This window comes from Melanerpes formicivorus, unplaced genomic scaffold (assembly GCF_026170545.1).
Source record: "Melanerpes formicivorus ecotype bairdi unplaced genomic scaffold, bMelFor1.0.p_v2 SCAF_68, whole genome shotgun sequence".
NCBI classification, from domain to species: domain Eukaryota; kingdom Metazoa; phylum Chordata; class Aves; order Piciformes; family Picidae; genus Melanerpes; species Melanerpes formicivorus.
Window position 1 is genome coordinate 358,219 of NW_027142420.1, and position 23,989 is coordinate 382,207.

Genomic DNA, 23,989 nt, shown 5'->3' on the forward strand with positions numbered 1-23,989 from the left:
ACTTTAATTAATTTTGTATTTTTCTATTCAAAGCCAGATTGGACGGGGCTTTGGTCTAGTGGGAGGTGTCCCTGCCCATGGCAGTGGGGTTGGAACTAGATGACATTTAAGGTCCCTTCCAACCCAAACCATTCCATGATTGCATGATTTTCTTTTTGATAGTTTTTATTGTATAGAAGGAAATGGCAATATTCCCTCCATAAACAGATTCTTAGCTTACCTAGAGCATTTCTCATAATGAACAATGATCTAATGCCCTTGGGGAAAGCATTATGGCTCTTACCACACTTTTTCATGTAGTGATTGCTGTTTTGTTTTCAGTAAGATCACACAATGTGACAGTTTCATCTGCTGCACATTTAGACTTTCCTGATAAGTTCTGTTATTGCCTTCCTGCTAAACTAGTCTCCATTTGATGATTCTGCAGTCTATCACCTACTCAATTTGTCATCCTCTATGAACTCTGGTGACAGTTCCCTCCGTACCTCTCCTTGTGAGTTAACTGACAATATTACGACAGATGACACTAATGTGCTAACTAACATTCCAGCTGCTGGCCACTTCTTCCCTAAGAACATTCAAGCTGAGGGGCCAGTCACAGAAATGTCCCACTGTGAGAATGATTTTCAAAGGACTATACGTATTTATACCAACTGAGAATCTGCTCCAAGCTGCAAGAGTTTGCTGTTGGTCTGAGGGCCTTACTGGCTTGACCTGAATCTTTAATAATGGAATATTAAGACTAGGAATAAAAGCTCTGCAAGGGTAATCCTCCACCATGAACAAATAAGGCAGAACACTGCATGGGGGAGACCACAGAGTCTGAGATACACATCTCTGTACGTAAAAGGATAATCCTGGTTCCATTAAGCATCATCTATGGACAGTATCTGGCCTCCTCCGCTATGAATTCTGAGAACAGTTTCTTGAACAAAACCAGGATCTTTGACTTGGACCCATGCCAGTACAAACCCGCACAAAAATTGTTTGGCATATTACTTAGAAACTCCTGTACTTAGTTTTGGTTTTGTTTGGGGCTTTTTGTTTTGTTTTGGTTTGGGGTTTTTATAAATTTTCATAATCCTTTCAGGCAGCATTTAAATTCCACGGCCTGCACAGCTGCCAAAAACCCCCAAACACCACCACAACAAAAAACTCTTAAAAACACAGATAAAAGCAGCACTGTCTTGCTGAATTTCAGCTGAACACCATGCTTTCAGGAAAGTATTAATTTTAGCAGGTATTGAATTCTAAAACACAACAGTCAGCTGTTGCTCGTCTCAGCAGCTGATGCCCTCACGCCTGCTGCATTCATGTGAACAGTAGAGGCATGCTAATGTGTCCAAGCACGAGAAGATTAGTTTTTCTAAACCATATTTAAGCTCAGGCCTAAACACTGGTCTCCAGGGAGATCAAAGGATTAAAGCACAGAAGGAGGTGGAAGAGCTGCAGGAAAGTTGGACACAGATCTTGGGAAGAAATACAAACCCGTGCCTCAGGTTTGGATAACTGGTTTTGTAAACAGTTACGTGTTGCTGTTACTCAAACCCTCAACTTGCTCATTTAACTCAAATCTCCATGCATGTTTCCAGTGCAATTTTATTTCAAACTTCCAATAGACTTCCCAAACTCTTGTGGAATCTGGGATATTCTGCAGAATTCCAGTGTTTCCTACATATTTTCAGTGGCCTTTGAATTTAATCTGGAAAGCACATCTTTGCAATTCATTCTGGAATAAAGGTTCTACCTCATAGTGTACACAATTGTGCAATGCCATTTCATTTGCACCTGTGGGGCTGGCCATCAGATACTCTGTGCTCCCCTCCCACACCATTCAGTACATTTGCCACACTGTAGGAGTATCCACAGCTGACATCAAACTCTCCAAAAGCAGTATGGAGGAGATTAAGCTTTTTTAAAAGAGGAACTATTAACAAATCCTTCATTATTTTCTTTCCAACTGATCACTATTCAGAGGATTTGTTTTCTTTAACCAGTCATTTGCATATTGTCTTTTAAAATGTTAGCTTGTCTAAAACATCCATTAATGCAGCATCAACCAGAATGGCAGGGACACAGATTTGAGTTATCCAGTATCATACTTGCAATGTTTCCTGCTTTTTAAAGAAAACTAAAGGCCATATGCAGAACATATGGAACATTTCTTAGATCACAGCCTGACTTCCCTACTTAGGCTCAGTAGGGTATAGGCACAAAATAACAGAAAAAGGGGCACAAAGGAACAGGACAATTTCATGACAAGTGATTTGCCATGGCCAATGTGGTCACAGCTTTTCATTTGAAACCCTTTCCCATGTGACATTCTGGGAAATAATGAGTGATTAAATACCTTTTTTTGTAGTGAAAAATTTCATGGCATTTTCTTTCTGGCTTTAGATTTAATCACTGTTACTAAATAGTGAATTTAAGAGTGAGGAGTCTAAGCCAAAAAACTTTCTTTGCCTTGATTACAGCTAATAAATTTGAGTTGTCACCAATTTTAAAATGTCACACAGTTTACTCCCCCAACAACTTGATTCTTAAAGATTTGCCAGGGAAACCATACAGCCCTTTAATCAGATGTATAGAAAGCTGTAATATGTTAGCAGCTCACTTTCCTTGTATTTGACCTGCAAAAGATTATAAACTCAGGGACTTCTATTTGACAATGAGCATAAATCAGCTTTATGTCAGGTACCTGGCTGGACATGAAAAGCATCAAAAAGGGGTAAAGATTATAAAATCATTATCATTACCAAAATTATCTTGCACCACATAATCAGAGTGGATTATGCATTAGAATGATAGCACTGAGAATGACACCAGTCACAGTGCATGGGAGACACACAGAGAACATGAATCTCACTGGATGGATGTGCACAGGGGTGAGTGGCAGTTTCATCACCAAGTGTTCACAACTGCCTTTTCTCCTGAGTTGTAATTACACATTAAATTAGGCACCTTAAAGTCACTGCTGCAGAACTGCTGGAAAGCTGATCTTAGTTTATCAGGTGGACCACTAATAACGAGGCACTGATGTCTGTATTAAGCTGGATCTGACTTGCTTCATTAAAAAATTCTGTGAAAAATGGGCAACTTTACCAAGATGTCATAATTGATAAATTACATCTTCAGCCTTTTTCCACAGTTTTTTTTTTCCATTAAAGACCAAACCTAACATGTAAATTTCTGTATTAGGCCACGAAAATGCAAGGAACTGAATTTGCACAGCTGTCTTTCATTCCAACATTAACCATTTCTGTGAGGTAAGATGGGGCCTCAAAAAGATTGAGGGCAAAGACAGAGGTGCACGTGAACCTGCCTGCTTCTGCCTCACCTTGTATCAGCCACAGTTTTCAGTCCAGGTGAGGCTCTCAACCACTGGCAGAAGGCATTTTGATCCATTCCCCCCCAAAGTTTAATAGTCAATCATATTCAATTAATATGCAACTTGGGTTTTGGAAAGGGAGGGGGTTTTGCTTGCTGTAAAGCCAAGCATTTGCATGAGTATTCATTAAAATGCAGTAGGATATTGTTTTACATAAACCTCTCAATTAGGTCAGGTATAGAATAGAATAGAATAGACCAGACCAGGTTGGAAGAGACCTTCAAGATCATCACGTCCAACCTATCATCCAATGAAACCCCAGCTAGAAGAGACGTGTTAATCTATCTATTTACTTGCTTATTTATTGGTAAGGCTGTACTGTAGACATTATCATCAAAAACAACTTTTTAGAGGTAATTTCCATGTTTGGGAACCTCAGTTAGAACTTGCCATTTCCTATAAGGGCACTCATACAGGATTTTGTGTCCAAGTATACATTCAGGATCATGAAATTATATCCTGGGCAATTAGGCACAAAAATAATACACCTAAATTAAGTTTCAGTAGGTGCTGATGAAAATAATAAGTGAATTGCACCACCTAAATAAGCTACAACTTCTCTATCTGCACTACACATCTAGAATTCTGTGTAATGCCCCATTAAATACACGTATCAAACCCAGCAGAGACTCTGGCTTGTCTTGCATTTTCCTCCATGTGAATTCAGTGGTCCTGAATGTCTGCAGCTGAGACAGTGCCTCATTCATGTACAGTGCTCTTCTGTACACCAAGTGAAACCTCTTCCTAAATAATGAGACTAAAAGATAAAGCCTCACAGACGGCCAGGAACACTATTTAGAATATTTAGAATAAACATTCTAAACTAAACTATGGATGCCTCTAGCTATAACTTGTAAAATCAAACAGCAGCTGTCTTCTTTTTCAATGCTGAGAACAATTAGAATGGTGGCATCACTGGACAGAGGTGCAAAATTGATCCTTCCCCTTCCCTTCTTTATGTTTGCTGAAATAATATTTTCACAAACAGCAGCTGTAGAGCAGTGGTGGAGAACAGAGAGGATGGTTTGTCCTGGAGCAAAGGCGGTATACTCACATACAGAACCAAAACAAAGAATCAGAAACCAAGATGGGAGGAAAGGCAAGGACAGCAAAGACAAAAAATTAGATAGTCAGCACTTGAGAAAGTGCTAAAAGGAAATAAAGTGGGGAAAAAAGTGAAAGCTTAAGAGAGTGTCTTGGACTGTGTATCAGCATCTTGGTAGAGATTATATTTTGTGTTTTAAACCATTTATTATGGTGCAACACTGTGCATGGTGGGTGCTGATTTAATATCTGCCTTGTCTGTTAAGTGCTCTGAATATCTGAGTATGGTCATACAAACAAAAAAGGCAGGAGGACTAATTATTAGCAGACCCCTGGCTCCTAGCTTCACATTCTGTTATTCTCTCTCAATTCCTCTTTATTTACTTTGATTTTTCTGATTTAAAGGCTAAATATACATGAAATATTCAGCTCTCTCATCATGGTCATTTGCAGGATTAAATGCAAAAAGTCTGAGCACTATAAAAGTTTAATTATATTTCTAGGTGGGAAGCAGTAGTTTGAAGATGAGTAAGTCACTTCTCCATGTAACAGGCAATTAAGAGACAACAAACAACACAGATCAGAGAAGTGGTTTAATCATGATCGTGAAATTAGGGAATGTTGTTAACATCTCTTATTTGTGGTGACATTCAAAGCTAGCTAAGAGCAGCCTGCCTTCAGATGGTTGTTCTATGTGTAGCACAGAAACAAACAAAATGTGACCCAACAGCAATAAGAATACTGAAATAAAAATGATGAGGTGGTGAGAAATGGAAAAGCCCCTTCCCTCCCTCACCTCCCCCTTCAAAAGGAAAAGTGTAGGCTATAGAAGAAAAGTTGCAAAATAAATGTTAGAAACATATTTACTTTGAGGGATCCAACTCTACTAGCAACTCCTTTGCTTTCATCCGGCCGTCTAATTTGCTACAATGGGGGAAGATGGGTAAAAAGACAGAAGAATAAAGAAAAAGTGAACTTAAAAAAATTTCCACACAATCAGTTAGCAGTACATGCAAGACATCAATTTGACTCTCTGAGACACCTCTAGAGGACAAAGACACAGACTCTACTTTCTGGAATAAATGATGCTTTATCATGGCATTTCACACTTGCTTTGCTGACCATCTGTACCTCAGTATCTTACCAAGCTGGCACATACATTGCATGCTGAATTCACTAACATTTCTGAAGGAATACATCTTACTTATCTGATTTGGATGTGATGAATAACGAGGTCCTAAAGCTCTAACTGAGGACAAAGGCACCCTACACCTTCTACAAATGATCATAGTCAGCTGGGAGTATCAGCTAGCAAGTATCATGGCTGATACCTGACAGAATGCAATACAGATTCCTATCAACCTAGGCCCAGAGATTTTAGTTAGCCACTGCTATCAATTTCCCAGTTAAAAATTATGCTGCCCAACCAGAAAATTTTAATGCCAGACCAACATTAGATTTTTGTTTTAAATATACCACAAACATAACTGCTCACCCAACATCTCCTGATTACTTTTCCTTTATTATGTCAGGGTTTTTTCCTAGATGATGCAGAGGATGGAAGAATGCATAGCTGCCCAGGGGGCTTCATAATGTTAGAAGCATGTATAATAAAACATCCATTTACTATAAAAGTTCTTTTTAGATTTGTGAATCCAGTAAGGAAACCTCTTTTATTTGTAAATTGAACTTTTGTCATTTGACTTAGCAAGGAAGAAGACAATAAACATTACTTTAAGGATATTATTCTAGTCTGAGTCTAGACTGAACTGGAAGTTTTGGGTTTCTGACGGTTGTCACAGCTTATGTAAAACAAAGTCCCACACAACTGAGGTCAACCCTTTCAAACTCCATTAGCTGTCTTTAAGAAATCACCCAACAACTGAATGAACCGTGGAAATTCAACTGGGCTTGATGCTCTCTGGAGCACAGCAACAAAGCCACGGGTCAGACTGCCCTGGTTGTTTGGACATCACCCATGCAAAATGGAGAAATCTGTATTTAAAACACACACAGCTGAGTTATTTGGCCACCCCCCTTTTTTTTTTTTTAACTTGCACTCAAGAAAATATTTGAACTAACCAATATATTAACAATTTAAATATTTAATTCTGATGGGATGTCCACTAGCAAAAGACACTGGAAACATTACCATGAATTGCTGCTTTTCTTCCCCGGTCTTAAGGCATTCAAATGCTATCTGTTCAAATCTCAAGTGAAACACCCACAGTACTGTGTTCATGGGACTCCAAGCACAGCTCCAAGCACTTCTACCATACTGACCACGAGAAAAATTGTCATTCATCTCCTCTAGGAGACAGATTCAATCAAAATGGGTTGGATTGGTTGATGAGTTGGATATGATGATCTTGAAGGTCTCTTCCAACCTGGTCTGGTCTATTCTATTCTATAATATATCCTGATGCAACCTACTTGCTACATTTTTCCTGATTTTCTGGGGGGAAAAAAAGAAAGATGCCTCAACAGGGCAAAAAAGATCCTTGTTTGAAAAGAAACCAACAGAAGGTTGAGCAAAGACACTTGGCCCAGTATCCTGGCTAAGATACTACCACTGGCAGACAAAACGTGGTCAAGTGGAACACCAATTCATATTACTAATTTAAAACTTCACAAAAAGATATTTTCATTGGGAAAGAGAAAACATAAGAAAAACCCAAATGTTGTTAGTCTCACACAGTGACATGGAACTAGGAAACTGAGAAAATGCTACACACCACAGAAACTGAGGCAAAAGCTGTAAGTGACAGCAGTGTGCGTTGTCCTCGGGCAAAACGTTTGCCCTCTACTGCCCACCAGCGTGGGTGTTGGGGCTGCTCAAGCTGCATCCAAGTTTTAGGACCCAGTAAGAAATGGGTTCAGAGATATTACAGGTGCTTATAACTGGTATTATTTACTCTTTCTTTCTTCAAAATATACAAATACATATGCAATGTGTAAATTTCAAGAACATAGGCTAAGGCCAACTCTTATGCCCATGGCACAGTTAATACACGACAAGGTGTTTTCTGCAGGAACCTTGCGAACTGCAGCTTGGATGCTTCTCAAGGGATGAATCAAGAGTGATGTGAGCATGGCACAAACTATACTACAGGGTACTACCAAGAAGCAAGGGACAGTACAAGTAACCCCCCACTCCCTTCCCTTACCCCAGTAAATGCCACAGAAAGGAATTCAGGTATGCCTGTATCTCTCTCTGGTCAGCTCCTACGTGATGCTCTGTAGGAAGCTGACTGATCAGTCAGTATTTCAGAAAATGGCAGGTATTACACATTTCTTGTTTGGCAGAAACTTGGCTAGACAGAAGAACCCCCCTACAGACAAACACTTTTCACTAGGAAAGGTTAGGCTGAAAGATGTGCATGCATGTGTTCTAAATCCAAAGGATGTCTATTTCTGTCCCCATCAGCCAGTGTGAGCTAAAAACAAGGCCTTTCGTTTTCCTATCACACATTTTTAAAATGAAAGCAATACTACTAAGCAAGACATAGGCCTAACAAAAAGAACCTCAGTGGTGATAATGAAAATGCATCCTTCTGCCTCAGGTTTATGATTTATTTCTTTTCATGACACAACACAGGCTAGGTGAGTGGATCAAGAGATGATGCGGGAGCAATACTGAGTAGTTATTGGCAAAATGTTACCCAGAAGATGTAAGAGTTTCACAACATTCTGAAGTAGAAGAATGAAGATACTCAGGGGAATGAAGGAAGAAAGTTGTGTGTGGAGGCAACATTCCAGGAAAATGGCAGAGTGGAATGCAATGACGGTTAAGATAAATGGATTGTATTAGCATCCCTTTCTTATTCAACAGTACAAGATAATAGCTAAAAATTAATCACAAGGTCTCCCTTCTTGACATCTAAAAATCCAGGCAGAGTTATAATGGGAGCAGAGTAAGATAGAAAGGCAGCAGAAGAAAACAGGGAAACCAGAACCAAACAGCAAGCAAAGAGGACAGCTCAGATGTGCTTAATGGACTTGTTACAAGATGAGTGAAAGACTTTGGCACTGAAGAGCAGACATTTTATGTTTCCTAAGCAGAAGTTTTGCACATGGCTTCAAATTACTGTTTCTCTACCTTCTAACAGAGCCCATAAGAAATGAACCCTGATTTCACTCCAGAATAAAGAATGTAAAAGTCCACATCTTAAAGATATATATACCAGCATCTGTACTCCTCAGACACAAACAACAGCTCTGATCAACTGGCTAATCGGAGACTCTGGCTTTAGTTGGATTTATTTGAAGCAAGAGCTCCACAGGAAGAGAAACAGCCTCAAATACTTAACGTTATCTCACACAAATTCTCACACCATTCATAGTAACAGAAATGCATCTCAGAAGCACTACCCCAGTGGCAATGGTTTTACATCAGCTGGCCAGGAACAAAAAACTTTATGTGATGGCCAAATCACTGAAGGCAAGTGCCTCGAAGGGAGGTCAGATCTTACAAAGATGGGAAATGCTCTTTCTTCCCCCTACCAATGTTGGTCAGAGTACACACTGCACCAGACTGCAGACTAGTGAGGAACACTGACACCCAGAAAAAGGCAATCCCCTGTAAATATCCCATGGCTGGCAAGAAGACATTTCATTAGTGCAGCAACTACATTCTGCTTGTCAATAAATGTGACGTTTGGGACTGTGGCTGCCAACGCCCAAACAGGATGGAATAAAACACTGCTGTGGCCAGGGTGCTTTACAACCCTTACTGTCTGCTCACCAAGAACATTCTGACACAGAAACCTCAACTCTGGTGACAGTTTTCTGTTCCAGTGCAAACAGTGATCTACACCAAGCCAGCACTTCCTAGTGTTAACGAACAGCTGAATATAGTTTTGATACTGCAGCAAATCAAATTCTTTTAAGCTAACAAATGCATTATGCATAACTTCTCTACTCGTGCATGAAAAACAGACTCACACTTGAAAGTACTTTTAGCTCTGCATTTTTAGGCCGCACAGACACCAGCTAGGTGGGATTTCCTAAATAAATGGGAAGCATTTTCAAACAAAGGGAATTCCAGCTATCAAAGACACGTTCTCCACCAAGAAACATATCCCTGCCTGTGCACTGGACTGCAGCATAGCATCAATGTTTCATTAGACTTGCTGCACTTCTTGAAAACGGTGACCCTACAAACACAGCTGAGTGCTAATGGAGACAAAAAGTTATCATCATCACACCACCATGAATTTTATTCACAATACTCATCTAGTCTTTGTCTATTGCTAGTTATTTCTTTAGTACTTCTCATATGCTCCACATACAGATGAGGGAAGAAACAAAGTGCAGGGGGACCAATCAGTGAAAAAAACTAAGGTGATTTTCTTACAGTTCCACAGTTTAGCACATGGATATCATCAGTAGACCAACGTGGTTAGCACACATAATGGCAAAGAAAACACAGCCCTGTCTTTACACAGGAGACTCTGTAATACAATTACTTTACACCCCCTGTGGCAGCTCAGTTCTTCAGAAGTATCTCTTGACCTAAGTGAAAACCAATGTCTGAAACAAAACTTAAAAGTGGGTAAGTAAAAGGCACAGCGACGGCAAAAAAGACTACAATAAATACAAACATTGCATGTTATGTTGCTATCCTTAGTGACTTCATCTCCTAAGTCTCTTACAAATCTGATCTCTGGGCATCTGAGAGTTGGGTTCTTACTTTCACTGTGCAGTTAACAAAGCACGGATGCTTCATGTTGTCCAAGACATGAAGAGATGATAAAGGACGAGGAACAAAACCCAACAACTGGTCGTGGCAGAGGCATGCAGAGCCCAGGGGAAGGGTACAAAAATTGCATGACAGGCTCTCGCCCACAGACTGTGAAGAGTGCTGGGAAGCAGAAAGCTTCATTAGCCCGTACAGAGCTGTATGCCACTGAGGTCAGACTGCTCCGAGCAAACTGGTTGAGGCGTTCAAAAATGTTACTCTTCACAAAAACGAGCAAGGGGCACGCGCACCCGCAGGCGGGGCCGGGTTCGAGAGCAGGGGGCACGCGCACCCGCAGGCGGGGCCGGGTTCTAGGGCTAGGGGGCACGCGCACCCACAGGCGGGGCCGGGTTCGAGAGCAGGGGGCACGCGCACCCGCAGGCGGGGCCGGGTTCTAGGGCAAGGGGGCACGCGCACCCACAGGCGGGGCCGGGTTCGAGAGCAGGGGGCACGCGCACTCGCAGGCGGGGCCGGGTTCTAGGGCTAGGGGGCACGCGCACCCACAGGCGGGGCCGGGTTCGAGAGCAGGGGGCACGCGCACCCGCAGGCGGGGCCGGGTTCGAGAGCAGGGGGCACGCACACCCACAGGCGGGGCCGGGTTCGAGAGCAGGGGGCACGCGCACCCGCAGGCGGGGCCGGGTTCTAGGGCAAGGGGGCACGCGCACCCACAGGCGGGGCCGGGTTCGAGAGCAGGGGGCACGCGCACCCGCAGGCGGGGCCGGGTTCTAGGGCTAGGGGGCACGCGCACCCACAGGCGGGGCCGGGTTCGAGAGCAGGGGGCACGCGCACCCGCAGGCGGGGCCGGGTTCTAGGGCTAGGGGGCACGCGCACCCACAGGCGGGGCCGGGTTCGAGAGCAGGGGGCACGCGCACTCGCAGGCGGGGCCGGGTTCTAGGGCTAGGGGGCACGCGCACCCACAGGCGGGGCCGGGTTCGAGAGCAGGGGGCACGCGCACCCGCAGGCGGGGCCGGGTTCGAGAGCAGGGGGCACGCACACCCACAGGCGGGGCCGGGTTCGAGAGCAGGGGGCACGCGCACCCGCAGGCGGGGCCGGGTTCTAGGGCAAGGGGGCACGCGCACCCACAGGCGGGGCCGGGTTCGAGAGCAGGGGGCACGCGCACCCGCAGGCGGGGCCGGGTTCTAGGGCTAGGGGGCACGCGCACCCACAGGCGGGGCCGGGTTCGAGAGCAGGGGGCACGCGCACCCGCAGGCGGGGCCGGGTTCGAGAGCAGGGGGCACGCACACCCACAGGCGGGGCCGGGTTCGAGAGCAGGGGGCACGCGCACCCGCAGGCGGGGCCGGGTTCTAGGGCAAGGGGGCACGCGCACCCACAGGCGGGGCCGGGTTCGAGAGCAGGGGGCACGCGCACCCGCAGGCGGGGCCGGGTTCTAGGGCTAGGGGGCACGCGCACCCACAGGCGGGGCCGGGTTCGAGAGCAGGGGGCACGCGCACCCGCAGGCGGGGCCGGGTTCTAGGGCAAGGGGGCACGCGCACCCACAGGCGGGGCCGGGTTCGAGAGCAGGGGGCACGCGCACCCGCAGGCGGGGCCGGGTTCTAGGGCTAGGGGGCACGCGCACCCACAGGCGGGGCCGGGTTCGAGAGCAGGGGGCACGCGCACTCGCAGGCGGGGCCGGGTTCGAGAGCAGGGGGCACGCGCACCCGCAGGCGGGGCCGGGTTCTAGGGCAAGGGGGCACACACACCCGCACATGGGGCCAGGTTCTAGGGCAGGAGGCACGCGCACCTAGGTTCGAGAGCAGGGGGCATGCGCACCCGCAGGCGGGGCCGGGTTCTAGGGCAAGGGGGCACGCGCACCCGCAGGCGGGGCCGGGTTCTAGGGCAAGGGGGCACGCGCACCTGCAGGCGGGGCCGGGTTCTAGGGCAAGGGGGCACGCGCACCCGCAGGCGGGGCCGGGTTCGAGAGCAGGGGGCACGTGCACCCGCAGGCGGGGCCGGGTTCTAGGGCAAGGGGGCACGCGCACCCGCACACGGGGCCAGGCTCTAGGGCAGGAGGCACGCGCACCTGGGTTCGAGAGCAGGGGGCACGCGCACTCGCAGGCGGGGCCGGGTTCGAGAGCAGGGGGCACGCGCACCCGCAGGCGGGGCCGGGTTCTAGGGCAAGGGGGCACACACACCCGCACATGGGGCCAGGTTCTAGGGCAGGAGGCACGCGCACCCGGGTTCGAGAGCAGGGGGCACGCGGGGCCAGGTTCTAGGGCAGGAAGCACGCGCACCTGGGTTCGAGAGCAGGGGGCACGCGCACCCGCAGGCGGGGCCGGGTTCGAGAGCAGGGGGCACGCGCACCCGCAGGCGGGGCCGGGTTCTACATTAGTGTTCTGAGACCCAGCTGCATGCTTCTCCTGACACCCACTCAAGGCTCCCAGATCTTCCTGACCATAGCCCTTTTCTTTGTCATAAAGCTCTTTCTGCCTCCTGCCTCCAAGCTACTTCCTACTCTTCTTCAAAGCACCCTAAGCCCTGGAGCCTCATCACTCAAGAGTCACAAATACCACTTTGCTCTATACCAGACACCTATCACTTAGCCTGTACATCCAATTTCTCTGCAATTCAGTACTTTCAATCCTCTTATTTCAGTCCTGCTTTGAAATTTTTTTCAGTGTCTGCTGTCACATTTTCTCCCTGCCTGTGCCTGCAGCCTCTGGCTTTCCCCACAAAGGAAAGCAGAATTTGCTCCTCCCGCTCCTGCTAAAACTTTTAACACCACCAGACTCCTCTCACATATATCAGAACTCTGTCTTGGCAAGCAGGAAAGAAATTCATATTTAAGGGAAAATTAAAACCATGGTAAGTTCCAGGTTGTGAAGTTTTGAATTCTTTGTGTATACCTTCTTTTCCAAACTGACAATGGTTGCCCTAAGCTGAACTGCAGTTCTAAAAGCCACAAGATAGACAGTGCTGCTCCTATTGCAGTGGAGGACACTGCCCTTTAAACATTTTCAGACACTATGACAGATCCTATCAAAGACAGCTTGGTGGTCACAGTCAAAGCTGTGGCATCAATGAAGTCATCTAGAAGTGGCCTGATGGTGGCACAGGTAGGTTATGAAGCAAACCAGCTAAGACATCTGCTCTCCTGGACCACTTTTAGCAGCAAAATCAAGGGAGAGATGTTTGAATTCAGACTCAGAATAACAAAGAAAATCCTTTCTTGATGCAAACAGACCAGTGGGACTTTAAAGGAAAGAGTAAACTTCTTGGAGGTCAAGTGCCTGTTAGGTTTGTCCTCAAGGATCTGTAAAACACATATAAGGAAAGTGTGGTGATGGCACACACATTAGTAGGTCATTTAGGTCACCTTCATGCAGCTTCTGGAGATACCCAATCAGTAAAACGAGACACTCTAAAATGGTTTACAGACCAAAACAAAGAGCTAAGCCACTGAGAGAGAAGGCTGGAATGATAAAAAGCAGATTTAGATAAGGAGAATACAGGACAGTGAGCAAATCTTACATACTCAAGTGGTGGAGCCGGATGGAAAGACAAACTTTAGCTGGTGGCTCCCAAAGAGTACAAAAGGCACATGTGATGCTGACTTAACGGATACCAGCATAAGAAGAAACCTAGAGAAGTTGTGGAGGACTTGACAGCTGGTGCTCCACATCCATGAAAATGTAATTGAAATCCTTTTTGTTTTAAAATAACATCACCTACCTGTCCTACAACACCTGGTACCTAACAAGTGCTGTGGATCAGTGCTGCCAATAGTGAAGGACAGAAGCAAGCTTGCCCAGACCTGAGCTGCTGTTTAAATCAGGTTCATGTACCAATGGCTGGAATTACCTATCAGCAGGGACCAGGCTGGATGAGGCTCTGGACAGCTTGATCTATTGTGGGGTGTCCCTGCCCATGGCAGGGGCGTTGGAACTAGATGATCCTTGTGGTCCCTTCCAACCCTGAATGATACTATGATACGCTGAAAAAGAGAAGCAGTGAAAACCTAATTCCTACAAACAGAACACATGCTACATGAAAATTCGGCACACAGATGCAGAGTTTTTAGCTTGAAACCACATTTCATAAAGAAATAAAAATAAATCAATTGGCATAGGTAATAAGAACTAACAGCCCCAAGGGAAAGAGAATAAATGGAGATGAGAAGTCAATATTGCTCCAAGAGGCCAGCTCCAGCAAGACATCAAAATGATTGTTAGGCACCGACAGAGTCAATAAGCGCTGGTAACAAGACCAACCCTGGGGACACTGAAAATGGAGCTAGGAAACAACAATGCAGAAGTGGGGTCACAGCCATTTCTAGAAAAAGACACTGGACAAAGGCACAGGAAATGACCTTGCTGCTTGTGCAAAAACAACAATAACCCAGCCCAGACCCCTCATCTTCTGATGCATCAGAATTGAAACCAGAGACTCTGGATACAAACTCTAAAAACATGGATAAGGGAACTGTGAGAAGCATGCACATCATCTCCTTTATTTTAAAAGTAATCTCAAACTGGAATTACCAGAATCTGAAAGTATACCAAACCCAGCACCTGGCATTTGCCAAAAGCACAGAAAGAAACAAAACCTCTCTCCCCCAAATCTAATTAAGAAAACCAAAGACAAACCAACAAAAAACCCAAACCCCCAACATTTCAAGGAGGAACTGACAAAGTGATGTAGCATATCCATGCCTAGATTAGAATTTATGCAATGCATGTGTGAGCATCCCTCTTTAGTCCTGCTGTAAATCGTTCCTAGGCATGAGACCATGAAGGGAACTGGACTCTGGCATTGCTATACTAGTTAAAACAGACTCCAGTCACCAGTGGGTATGGCACCACTTCAAACCCCCAGATATTCAATAAATAAAACTGAGACCAACAGGTGCTTCTACTGAAATTCAGTGTTCAGCTCAAACTTGATGACACAGATCTTTGTGCTGCCCCTCTAGAGACTTATTGATGGATCTATTTTGGTACTAACAAAAAACCTCCAAAACACTACTCCTATTTTCCAACCTTCCAACAAACTGAATCTTCCATTTTAGAAAGAATCTGAGCAGACTTTGCTCTTATTATTTATGATGCATTTGGAAATTCTTTATATACCAAGCATATAAAACTACTTCCTTTGTAGTAATGAAGTCTGACTTTTGAATCCAAGGCATTTAGTGTTTTTAGCTAATGACAATCAGCAGTTTTAACTAAAATGTTAACTAAGAAGACGGCTTGTTGAGACTCAGTCGTCCTTTTAAACAATGAGGGAAGGAGGCCATTATTACATGGAAAAAATTGTAGTATCATAATTAGTAGTTGATTTGCTGCTTTATTTTGTTGAGAAGAAGCTGCAAGGATACAGCAGACTGATGTGTACTGGTAAAGCAGGATTCCTCATCTTAAGGCAAGGCTGGCTGCTTTCTACTCCACTAGACATTCTCTTGGCATCTCTTTTCACTGAATAGAGCTTTTTTGTAAGCCTGGAACGTGCACTGAAAAAACCCTAAGATTAAATACACAAATAATCAAGACAACATTTACATTTTAGTAGGACCACACGTCTGAGCTCATGTCTCTATAAACAGCTACCTGTTTTGCAACCTCCTGCACTGCTCTATTAACTAAGAATTTCAGTTGAGCTGCGTGATCTTTCTTCTGCTGAAACATACACAGCATTTCTACTGAAAAATTTGCAACAATAACTGATAAAAAAAGCATCTTCCTAACTGCTCCCATCTGCTAATGCGTAGCTAAGGAAGGGGCAAAACCCCAGAAAGTAGAGAAACCTTTTCTTAAGCAGAATATTAGGAGTATCAGGAATGAAGTAGCAAGACTGAAGAGGAAAAATATCCCAAACGACTCTCATGTTAACGGTACTATAGCAAGTTCCTTAGGATCTTTCATAATAAAAGGTAACAGTGAAAGAAACTTTGCACATTGAAGTGAGATCGATGATCTTGCAAAGCAAAGAACTTTGAACACCTCTTGTCATTGAACTGTCTTCCTGGTGGCAATTTAAAACTTGTCCTCAGTCTTCTGTATCTGCTTCATCTGACCGACACATGACGACAATTAAATACCAATCACGTCATTTATGTATAGGAGAAGTGAAGACTTCCACTTGAAAGCTCTAATTTTCTTTTGTACTAATATCATCTCCCTAGGAGTAGGGAATCTGAAGGAATGACTCAGTCATTTGCTCTGGATATACTCTTTGAGAGTTATCTGAAGTTACAGATCTAAAATCTTATGCTGCAAGTGCAACGTGATGCAAACATAAAAACTCCCTCCAGTTGTAAAAGGCATTTTATAGTTGGTCTATTTATTGCTTTTGGACGTGGAGATTACAAGGAAAACTTGCAAGGCACACTGTGTCATCCTAAAGTTTAGTCATGTGAGCACTCAGCAAATTCATCTAGCCTTGTTGAGAAAGCAGCAAAACATTAAAAAGACCAAAACCATATTGTAGAAGACAAAAATACCTGCTGTGATCACTATCAACTTTATGGCTGAATGACTGAATAAGGGAGAGCCGTTAGTGCAGTTTTCCCCTGAATAAACCTTGGGTTGCCTCTCTTCCGAATCCATTTGCTATAAATACAGTTCAGACGGTCTTTGAGTCACAGTGGGGCTTGCTAGAAGCTCAAATGCAATTTAGAGAACAAGGAAGGTATTCCACAGAGATTTATTAAACGCTAACAAAAAGAAGCTTGCCCAGTTTTGGGGATGTACTTAACAACAGAAAACGTAGTCCCCATGGAAATGTGCCTTGAGGCGTTCTGACCTCCCAAGAGGCTACAGTAAAAACTGTAATTACTACTTTTATCAGGAAATTAAACTTTTGAAACATACAGGTTTCAACTCAATGTTCATAATTTGCCACTTTCTTAGAGATTTTCAGAAAACTTAGAGGGTATACAGTAAAGCAAATTTTAAAGTACAAGTTGCATTTTGTCTCCATGATCTGTGTGCACCTGTAAAAGGCATTAAGGAAAGGGTAAGGATATCTAGCAGATCAGCCAGGAGTGTGAGCAATGCACTCTCCCATAGCTGCTCTCCAGTATCCCCATGCAGCAGTAGCCTACAGAAGGCTGATTTGTTAATTTTTTTCTGCAAGAGACACACAACTTCCTGCTATTCAGCAAATTCAGCAAGAGAGATTTAAGGGTTTATGTACATTTAGGACAAAAAATTACAAGAAAACGGTACAATAAAGTAAACTGCAATATGCAGTTGACTGAGAAATACAGTATCACTGGCTCTGTGGCTGACCCCCCTCAACCCATCTGCATCATCAAAGAGTACTCAGTTGTGGGGGTTTTCCCTGAAACTTCCTCTCTCTTGTTTCAATTCACAGATGCATGTTTTGGTGCCCTGAAATTAGATTGTTTTTTTAATCAGTAAATGAGAATATTTAAAAGATACACATTTGCAGACGCAAGAAGAAAAACAACCTCCACCCTGGATTATCAACTGGATGCTGAAGTGCAATTGATTTTCATTCTGCCTACTGTGTGAATCAAGAGGTCCAGCGTAAACTTAATTCATATTGCGGTATTAGAAAGCCAAGATCCAGAAGGAAAGACACTGTGTTTTGAAACACTTTTTTAGACATTAACAATCCATATTTCTTGACAAATTCAGATGATGTTTGAGAACTGGAAGGCACCAAACAGGACTGAACAGAAAGATAATGAGTAGTTTGGTTTTCAAGAAGTAAAATGAACCAAGAACTAAGTGGCAAAGAAGCTCATACTTGCATGGAAAATGCAACTTCTAGGTAACAGGAACAGATGGGACCAGCTTTCAGGTCTATTTTCCAGTTGAGCTTTCCTGGTTCTTTCCCTACATAAGCTTATACCACCCAGTTTCAAAACACATCACAGAAAAGCCAGGCTAGCCAGATGTGGCACGACAACTCCTGTTACAGAAGTGGTGCACTCACTCTCACACATTTGGAACAGCAATACATTAAAAACAAGGTTTGACGTGAAATACCAAAGCATGATCCAATATGGCTAAGATCTCAGCTCAACTAACTTCCCCAAACATATTTTGAAACAGATTTTAACCTGTTTCAAAGTTCTTGTAGCTCCCTTCTGTAATCTCTGCAATTTTGAAGGCAGTCTAGGGGAGTGCATTCTGCTTCACAAGCAGATACTTTGCTCTTTCCCATGGCAACAACCTTCCTGAAAATAGATAGGCTTCATCTAACCCCATTTCTCAGCACCACTGTCTTTATGCCTGTTTACTAGTCCTCCTTTTGTTTTCTTTGGGCACTTTGGTTTTCTCAACAGGCATAAAACTCAGTGCAGTTCCTCTGCTCCTTATTGCTCTTCTGCTCTGAGCCTTCAAATGCAATTACCTTCGAGTTTTTATTTTTAACTCATCGCACAAGTGACTTTAGCAAAAAATGAAGGAGCCACTTGCAGATGGAATTCACTGAACATCTTGAGAAAAGCAGACTGTAGAGTGAACTTCAAGTATGCTGTCCATCAGAGTATTTTTGATCCCATTACAGTGAAGGTGAGTATTGCACAAAACAATCCCACAGGCTAAACAAAAACATTTCTATGTGTGGTTGCCTACAAATCTTGTTTGCTGACAGGAAAGAAGGAGACAGCAGGAAAGAAGAACTAGCAGATGCTGGCAATCACTTTAGGAGGCAGAATTATATTCAAGGATCATGAATTAGATGAGGAATAATGTTATTGCTTGCTATCTGCTATGGCTCTATTTGCGTATGCCACAGAAAGATCTTTGCGATGTGAACGCACAGAGCGGATTCAGACAGTTTTCTCCTGCTGAAAGGAAACATCACAGCCCTTGCCAGTGGTCATTCCACTTAGCTTCTGATGTATACTATTCAATGTTTGATAAGAGAGCTCACTTCAATGATCAAATACTAAATCTTAATCACTAAGAGCTCAATAATAATCTCATAAGGTTGGCATTAAAACTTTCTTTCTGTTCAATTTAGGCTGGTTTTTGTTTCCAAATGTCAGGCAGCAAATATCTAAGTTTGAGCAAAACCAGTTAGTTTGTCTTGAACTGAGCAATAATAAAGAGGGGCACAGAACTGCCCCAGCCCAGGCTAGAAATATGCACATACATTTTGTTGAGAAACTCCTACTTGCTTAACACTCTTACTCAGTGGCAGGATTATCTATGTTCCTGAGAACATTAAAGACATTCAGGTTGTTAACAATTTCATACTTGTTTTTGATATTGCAAGAAGTAATATGAAACTTCAGAAACCATAATGTGTTGGTGGACACACTATTAAACTGTGCAACAATACCCATGGAACGATCTACACTGTCTTGCCAATATCTACCACTTGGAACAATACAACCCTGGCATGCGAACCAACCTTGTTCCACAGAGGCAACGTCATTAATGTGATAAACTAGGTCTGAGCATGGAGCCAGCAAGGCATAAATCTACTTACTTTTGGTGTTGGGCAGGATGCAGTGGAGAGACGAGAAGTGGCCTGGGCACGAGGGGATTCTGAGGGAGTAGTACTGAGGGAGGCTGTATCACGTGGAAGCACCTGAACACCACGAGAGATGATGGAATCTGGAATCTTAAAAAGAAGAGAGACAGGAATAAGTTAAAAATATACTGTGTTTAAAAATCACTCAAAACCTTGCATCAAAAACGTAGGAATGTCCCACAGGTCAGTTTGCCTACCTTCTCAAACCCAGTGCTGGCAATGGTTAGTGGCATGTTCTTGTAATTCCAGTAACAAATACCTAGCAAATATATGAGATCGTATTCTGACTGAAGCAGCATGGAAGATACTATTTGTCCTGATAAAACCTATGCATCAGACAGATTACAACACAAAACACTAAGAAAGCAGTGCTTTTCCTTTAAACCTCTGTTTCAAACCAAATGTCCAAGAATGATTTCCACCATGGCATGAAGGGTGACAGACTTCCCATTCTCTAACTAGGGGACAATATTCTGAACAGAAAACCGTTTGTTTGTAATGACTGAACCCCTCTGAAGAAATGTCACACAGTGAGAAATTTTCTCATAAGAAATGTCTTGTAGTGAGCCAATACTCCTCATTCTGTGTAATGAAGACTTTATTTCAGCTACAAAATTTCTGGGTGTAAGGTTTGTGATGCAAAACCTACAGGCTTTTCTGGAGGGAACACCAGCAAATGCACTGGAAGCTACCATCCAAAGCCAACACTTGGTTTAAAATGCATTCTGAGAGAAAGTTCAGTTCTCCCTCCTCTCCGCCCCGCCCCCCCCCCCCCCCCCCCCCCCGGCATATTGGCTAGGAAAGCATATTTGCCCTGATGAACACAGCTGGCAAGCTGCTAACAATGGACAAGGAGAAGGCTGAGGTACTCAGGAATGTTTTTTGCCCCAGTTGTCTCTGGCTACCTCTCTCCCCATACCTCTCAAGTGGATGGACATCGGAGCAGAGACTGAGGGAGCCAAGTCCTTCTTGCCATAAGGGAAGATTAGGGTCATGACCACCTGATGAACCTGCACGCATCTAAGTCTATGGGACCTCATGAGATGCATCCCGTAGTCCTGAGGGAACAGGCTGATGTAGTTGCCAAGCCACTCTCCATGACATCTGGTAAGTCCTGGCAACCAGGTGAAGTCCCTGGGTTACTGGAAAAGGAACCACTGCAGCTATTTTCAAAGAGGGCCAAAAGAAGGACCCTGGGAACTACCAACCTGGCAGCCTCACCTCTGTGCCTGGGAAGGTCATGAAACAGATCCTCCTATGAGCTATGCTAAGGCACGTGGAGGGCAGGGAGGTGATTTGAGACAGACAGCATAGCTTCACCAAGGGCAAGTCTCGTTGGACCAACCTTGCAACTTTATAGGATGGAGTGACTACATCAGAGGACAAGGGAAGAGCTACAGGTGTTGCCTATCTGGACTTGCCCAGGAGTTTGCTGTGGGGGATGGTGTCAAAGGCCTTGCTGAAGTCCACGCAGTCTCCATCCACAGCCTGCTCCACATCCACCAGGCAGTCCCCTGGGCATGGAAGGAGATCAGGTTGGTCAGACAGGACCTGCCCTTCCTACATGCATGCTGGCTGGGCCTGATCCCTTGGCCATCCTGTAAGTGCTGTGTGATTGCACTCAAGATGACCTGTTCCATAACCTTGCCTGGCACTGAGGTCAGGCTGACAGGTCTGGAATTCCCTGGCTCATCCAAATGACACACCTCAGAGAAGAGATCTGAGTTCTAACACTGGTTCTGCAGCACAAAATGCAGCTGGTATTCCACTGCAAAGACTCCTTCTGACTCTTCTGACCTGTCTGGCTGTGTTCCTGTCACCTGCCCCAGGTGATCCTGCTTCAGCAGGCAGGTTGGACTTGATGATCACCAGAGGTCCCTCCCAGCCCCTACCATTCTATGATTTTGCTAGCATGATTTCAAGCTCTTCTCTTTTCACAGGCAGCACTTCTGCCACATGAGATTGCTCTTACTTCCCGCAATTCACTTTTGCATCACAACTGACCAGAAAATGCAGAAATCCAGATTCTTGAAGGAATATCTGCACACATATTTTAAGATGTTTTTCCTCATTACAAGTTTCCTAGCTCAGACTGATGTTCAAGTTCCAAAAGAGATACCAAAAGAACCCCATCATTAGGGTTATTAGACAGCTTTGTTGCTTGTCTCTGTGCAGTTAAAATGACAAATCTTACGATTCACATCATGAAATACTGCTTTGTAATGGAGGTTTTCCCCCTCCTCCAACTCTTTGGTTTCCACCTATAAATAATGGCTATGACTACTTAGCAACTTAGAGGAAGTGGGTTATAGCTAGACAACCTTATTTTACCATAAAACTGAGAGTTGCTCATGTTTATAATCTGTTTGTAACTTGCATGGAAATGGATTTCGTACTCTGTGTGCCACCGACTGCCTGCTTTCTGCCCTGCTGCCTCTCTACACTGGCAATATTTTTTGCCAGTCATTTAAAAAGAACAGCTTTCTGCAGAGGGTCTTTCAAGGCTAAGGAATGTGGTGCTGCAGTTTCCACTATAAATTATGAAGTCATCATAGTTTCTTTTCATTATGGATGATTATTCCTCTCCAGAAACAGTACCTAGCTGGTTCCTACTCTGACTATTCTGATTTTCAAATGGCGTCTTAGAGATGTATTACACATAGAAGTAAACAGGGACAATGATATTGTGAACATGGAAACAGTTTGTAGGCAAAAGCACCATATCAATTGTTTTCTTTTTCTCCTGAAATTCCATCTTTAATATGTTAAACACAAAAATATCCCTAAGTTTTGTATGGGTATAGCTCCAACACTATCTGCAACTTTTCATGCTTCCCTGTAACTTCCATGACTAAGGATAACACAGAAAAAAACAACTATATGTTGATAAAACATAAAAATAAACACCCTACAGTAAAAGGAAAATGAGTTTTAATTCTTCAAATGTTTTCAGATTAGAGAACTAAATGATGACAAGAAGGAAGAAAAGGAAAAGTCAGCAGCTCTCTCTTCTCTTTTGCCCTTGAGAAAAGATTTAGCTCTTAATGTGCTTCCTTTTTGAAAGCAGAAGGATGCTGTTCTTTCCCCCTTTCTGTTTTACCATTAGTTAGAGGAGTTGGACTCAGTGATCTCTGGGGGTCCCATCCAACTGCTAACATTTTGTGATTAGTATAATCATAGATGCAAAGGCTGGATAAGACCGTTAGATCATCCAGCTGGCAATCCTGTATGAAAAAGACCATATGATTAGCCAGTTAGCCTTCTGTGGAGTTTAGGAGCTATTAAATAATGTACTTTACTAAAACCCTCAAAAGCAGGGGAAAAAACCCTCAGAGTTTAAATAGTTCCAGAGTTTATCACAGAGCAGAACTGGGAATACCATCCACGTTTTTATTTTAGTCATTAAACTACAGCCTCCTTCATCAAATGTGATCTAGAAAGCATAGAGTTTCCAAAATGCAATTTGGTGTTTAGCACTGCTGAAGCCTATTTGTCTCAAGCCATGGAGAGTGACTCCAACTCTTAACATCCCTAACTTGCAATTACTTGAGAACAAGATAAGCATCATAGAATTACAGAATGACTTAGGTTGGAAGGCACTTCAGAGATCCTAGTTCCAGCCTCCTCATCATGGGCAGGGATGCTTTTCAACTCGACTCAGCTGCTCAAGACCTCATCCAACCTGGCCCCACAGAGGAGATATCCACAACTCCCTTGGGCAGCCTATTACAGAGTCCCCACCACTCTTACACTGAAGAGCTTCCTTCAAAGATCCAGTCTAACCCTACTCTCCCTCAGCTTCTTCATTCAACAAGCTCTTCTACCTAGCCAGGGCGCCCACCAGTCCTTTGTCCCCCACCAGCACCCCACTTCATCTTCCCAAAACAGCTCCTGCTCCCTCTACACCATCTTTCACCCTGCCTAAACAGCTCCTGATCCACCACCACCAGTTTTGCACCCATCCCAGAGCCAGAGGCAAGACCCTCAACCAGCCAAGATACCACACAGAGAAGCTCAGCTCCAGTAAGGAGCCCCAACCAGCACCCATGGATGATACTGGAGTAGTCATCAACCCTATTCCTACCTAATCAGGGGGCACTAGGCCTCCCGGCCTTTGTTGCCACCACCACCACCACCCAGTGTGCACCAGGGGCACTCACCAGTGATGAGAAAAGGAACCCTCAGCCCAGATGGGCTCAGCTTGGGGCTTCTGCCTTTCTGGGGGGCAGAGGGGCGGTTGAAAAAGTGAGTGGGTGGAGAGGGCCAAGTGGCCACACCTGGGGTGGGAGAAGACTCTACAACAGAGCCCAGGTGCTCTGGGATTTGAGGGGAAAATAGAGCAGGTGGAGTGGAAAAGGGGCAGATAT

The 23,989-nt window shown here is 44.3% G+C and overlaps 1 protein-coding gene across 9 annotated transcripts in view; it reads right to left on the bottom strand.

The window, feature by feature from the left end:
• Positions 1 to 23,989, bottom strand: part of GPHN (gephyrin) — a 275,331-nt gene that overhangs the window by 81,967 nt on the left and 169,375 nt on the right. For 6 of the 9 annotated variants that reach the window (XM_068162859.1, XM_068162862.1, XM_068162861.1 and 3 more), the window contains 2 exons: positions 19,578 to 19,712; positions 5,300 to 5,356 (listed from right to left, as the gene is read on the bottom strand). In XM_068162859.1, the coding sequence (XP_068018960.1) occupies positions 5,300 to 5,356; positions 19,578 to 19,712 (192 nt within the window). The remainder of the gene's footprint in view (positions 1 to 5,299; positions 5,357 to 19,577; positions 19,713 to 23,989) is intronic. The other 3 variants (XM_068162860.1, XM_068162866.1, XM_068162863.1) reach the window with 1 other exon arrangement.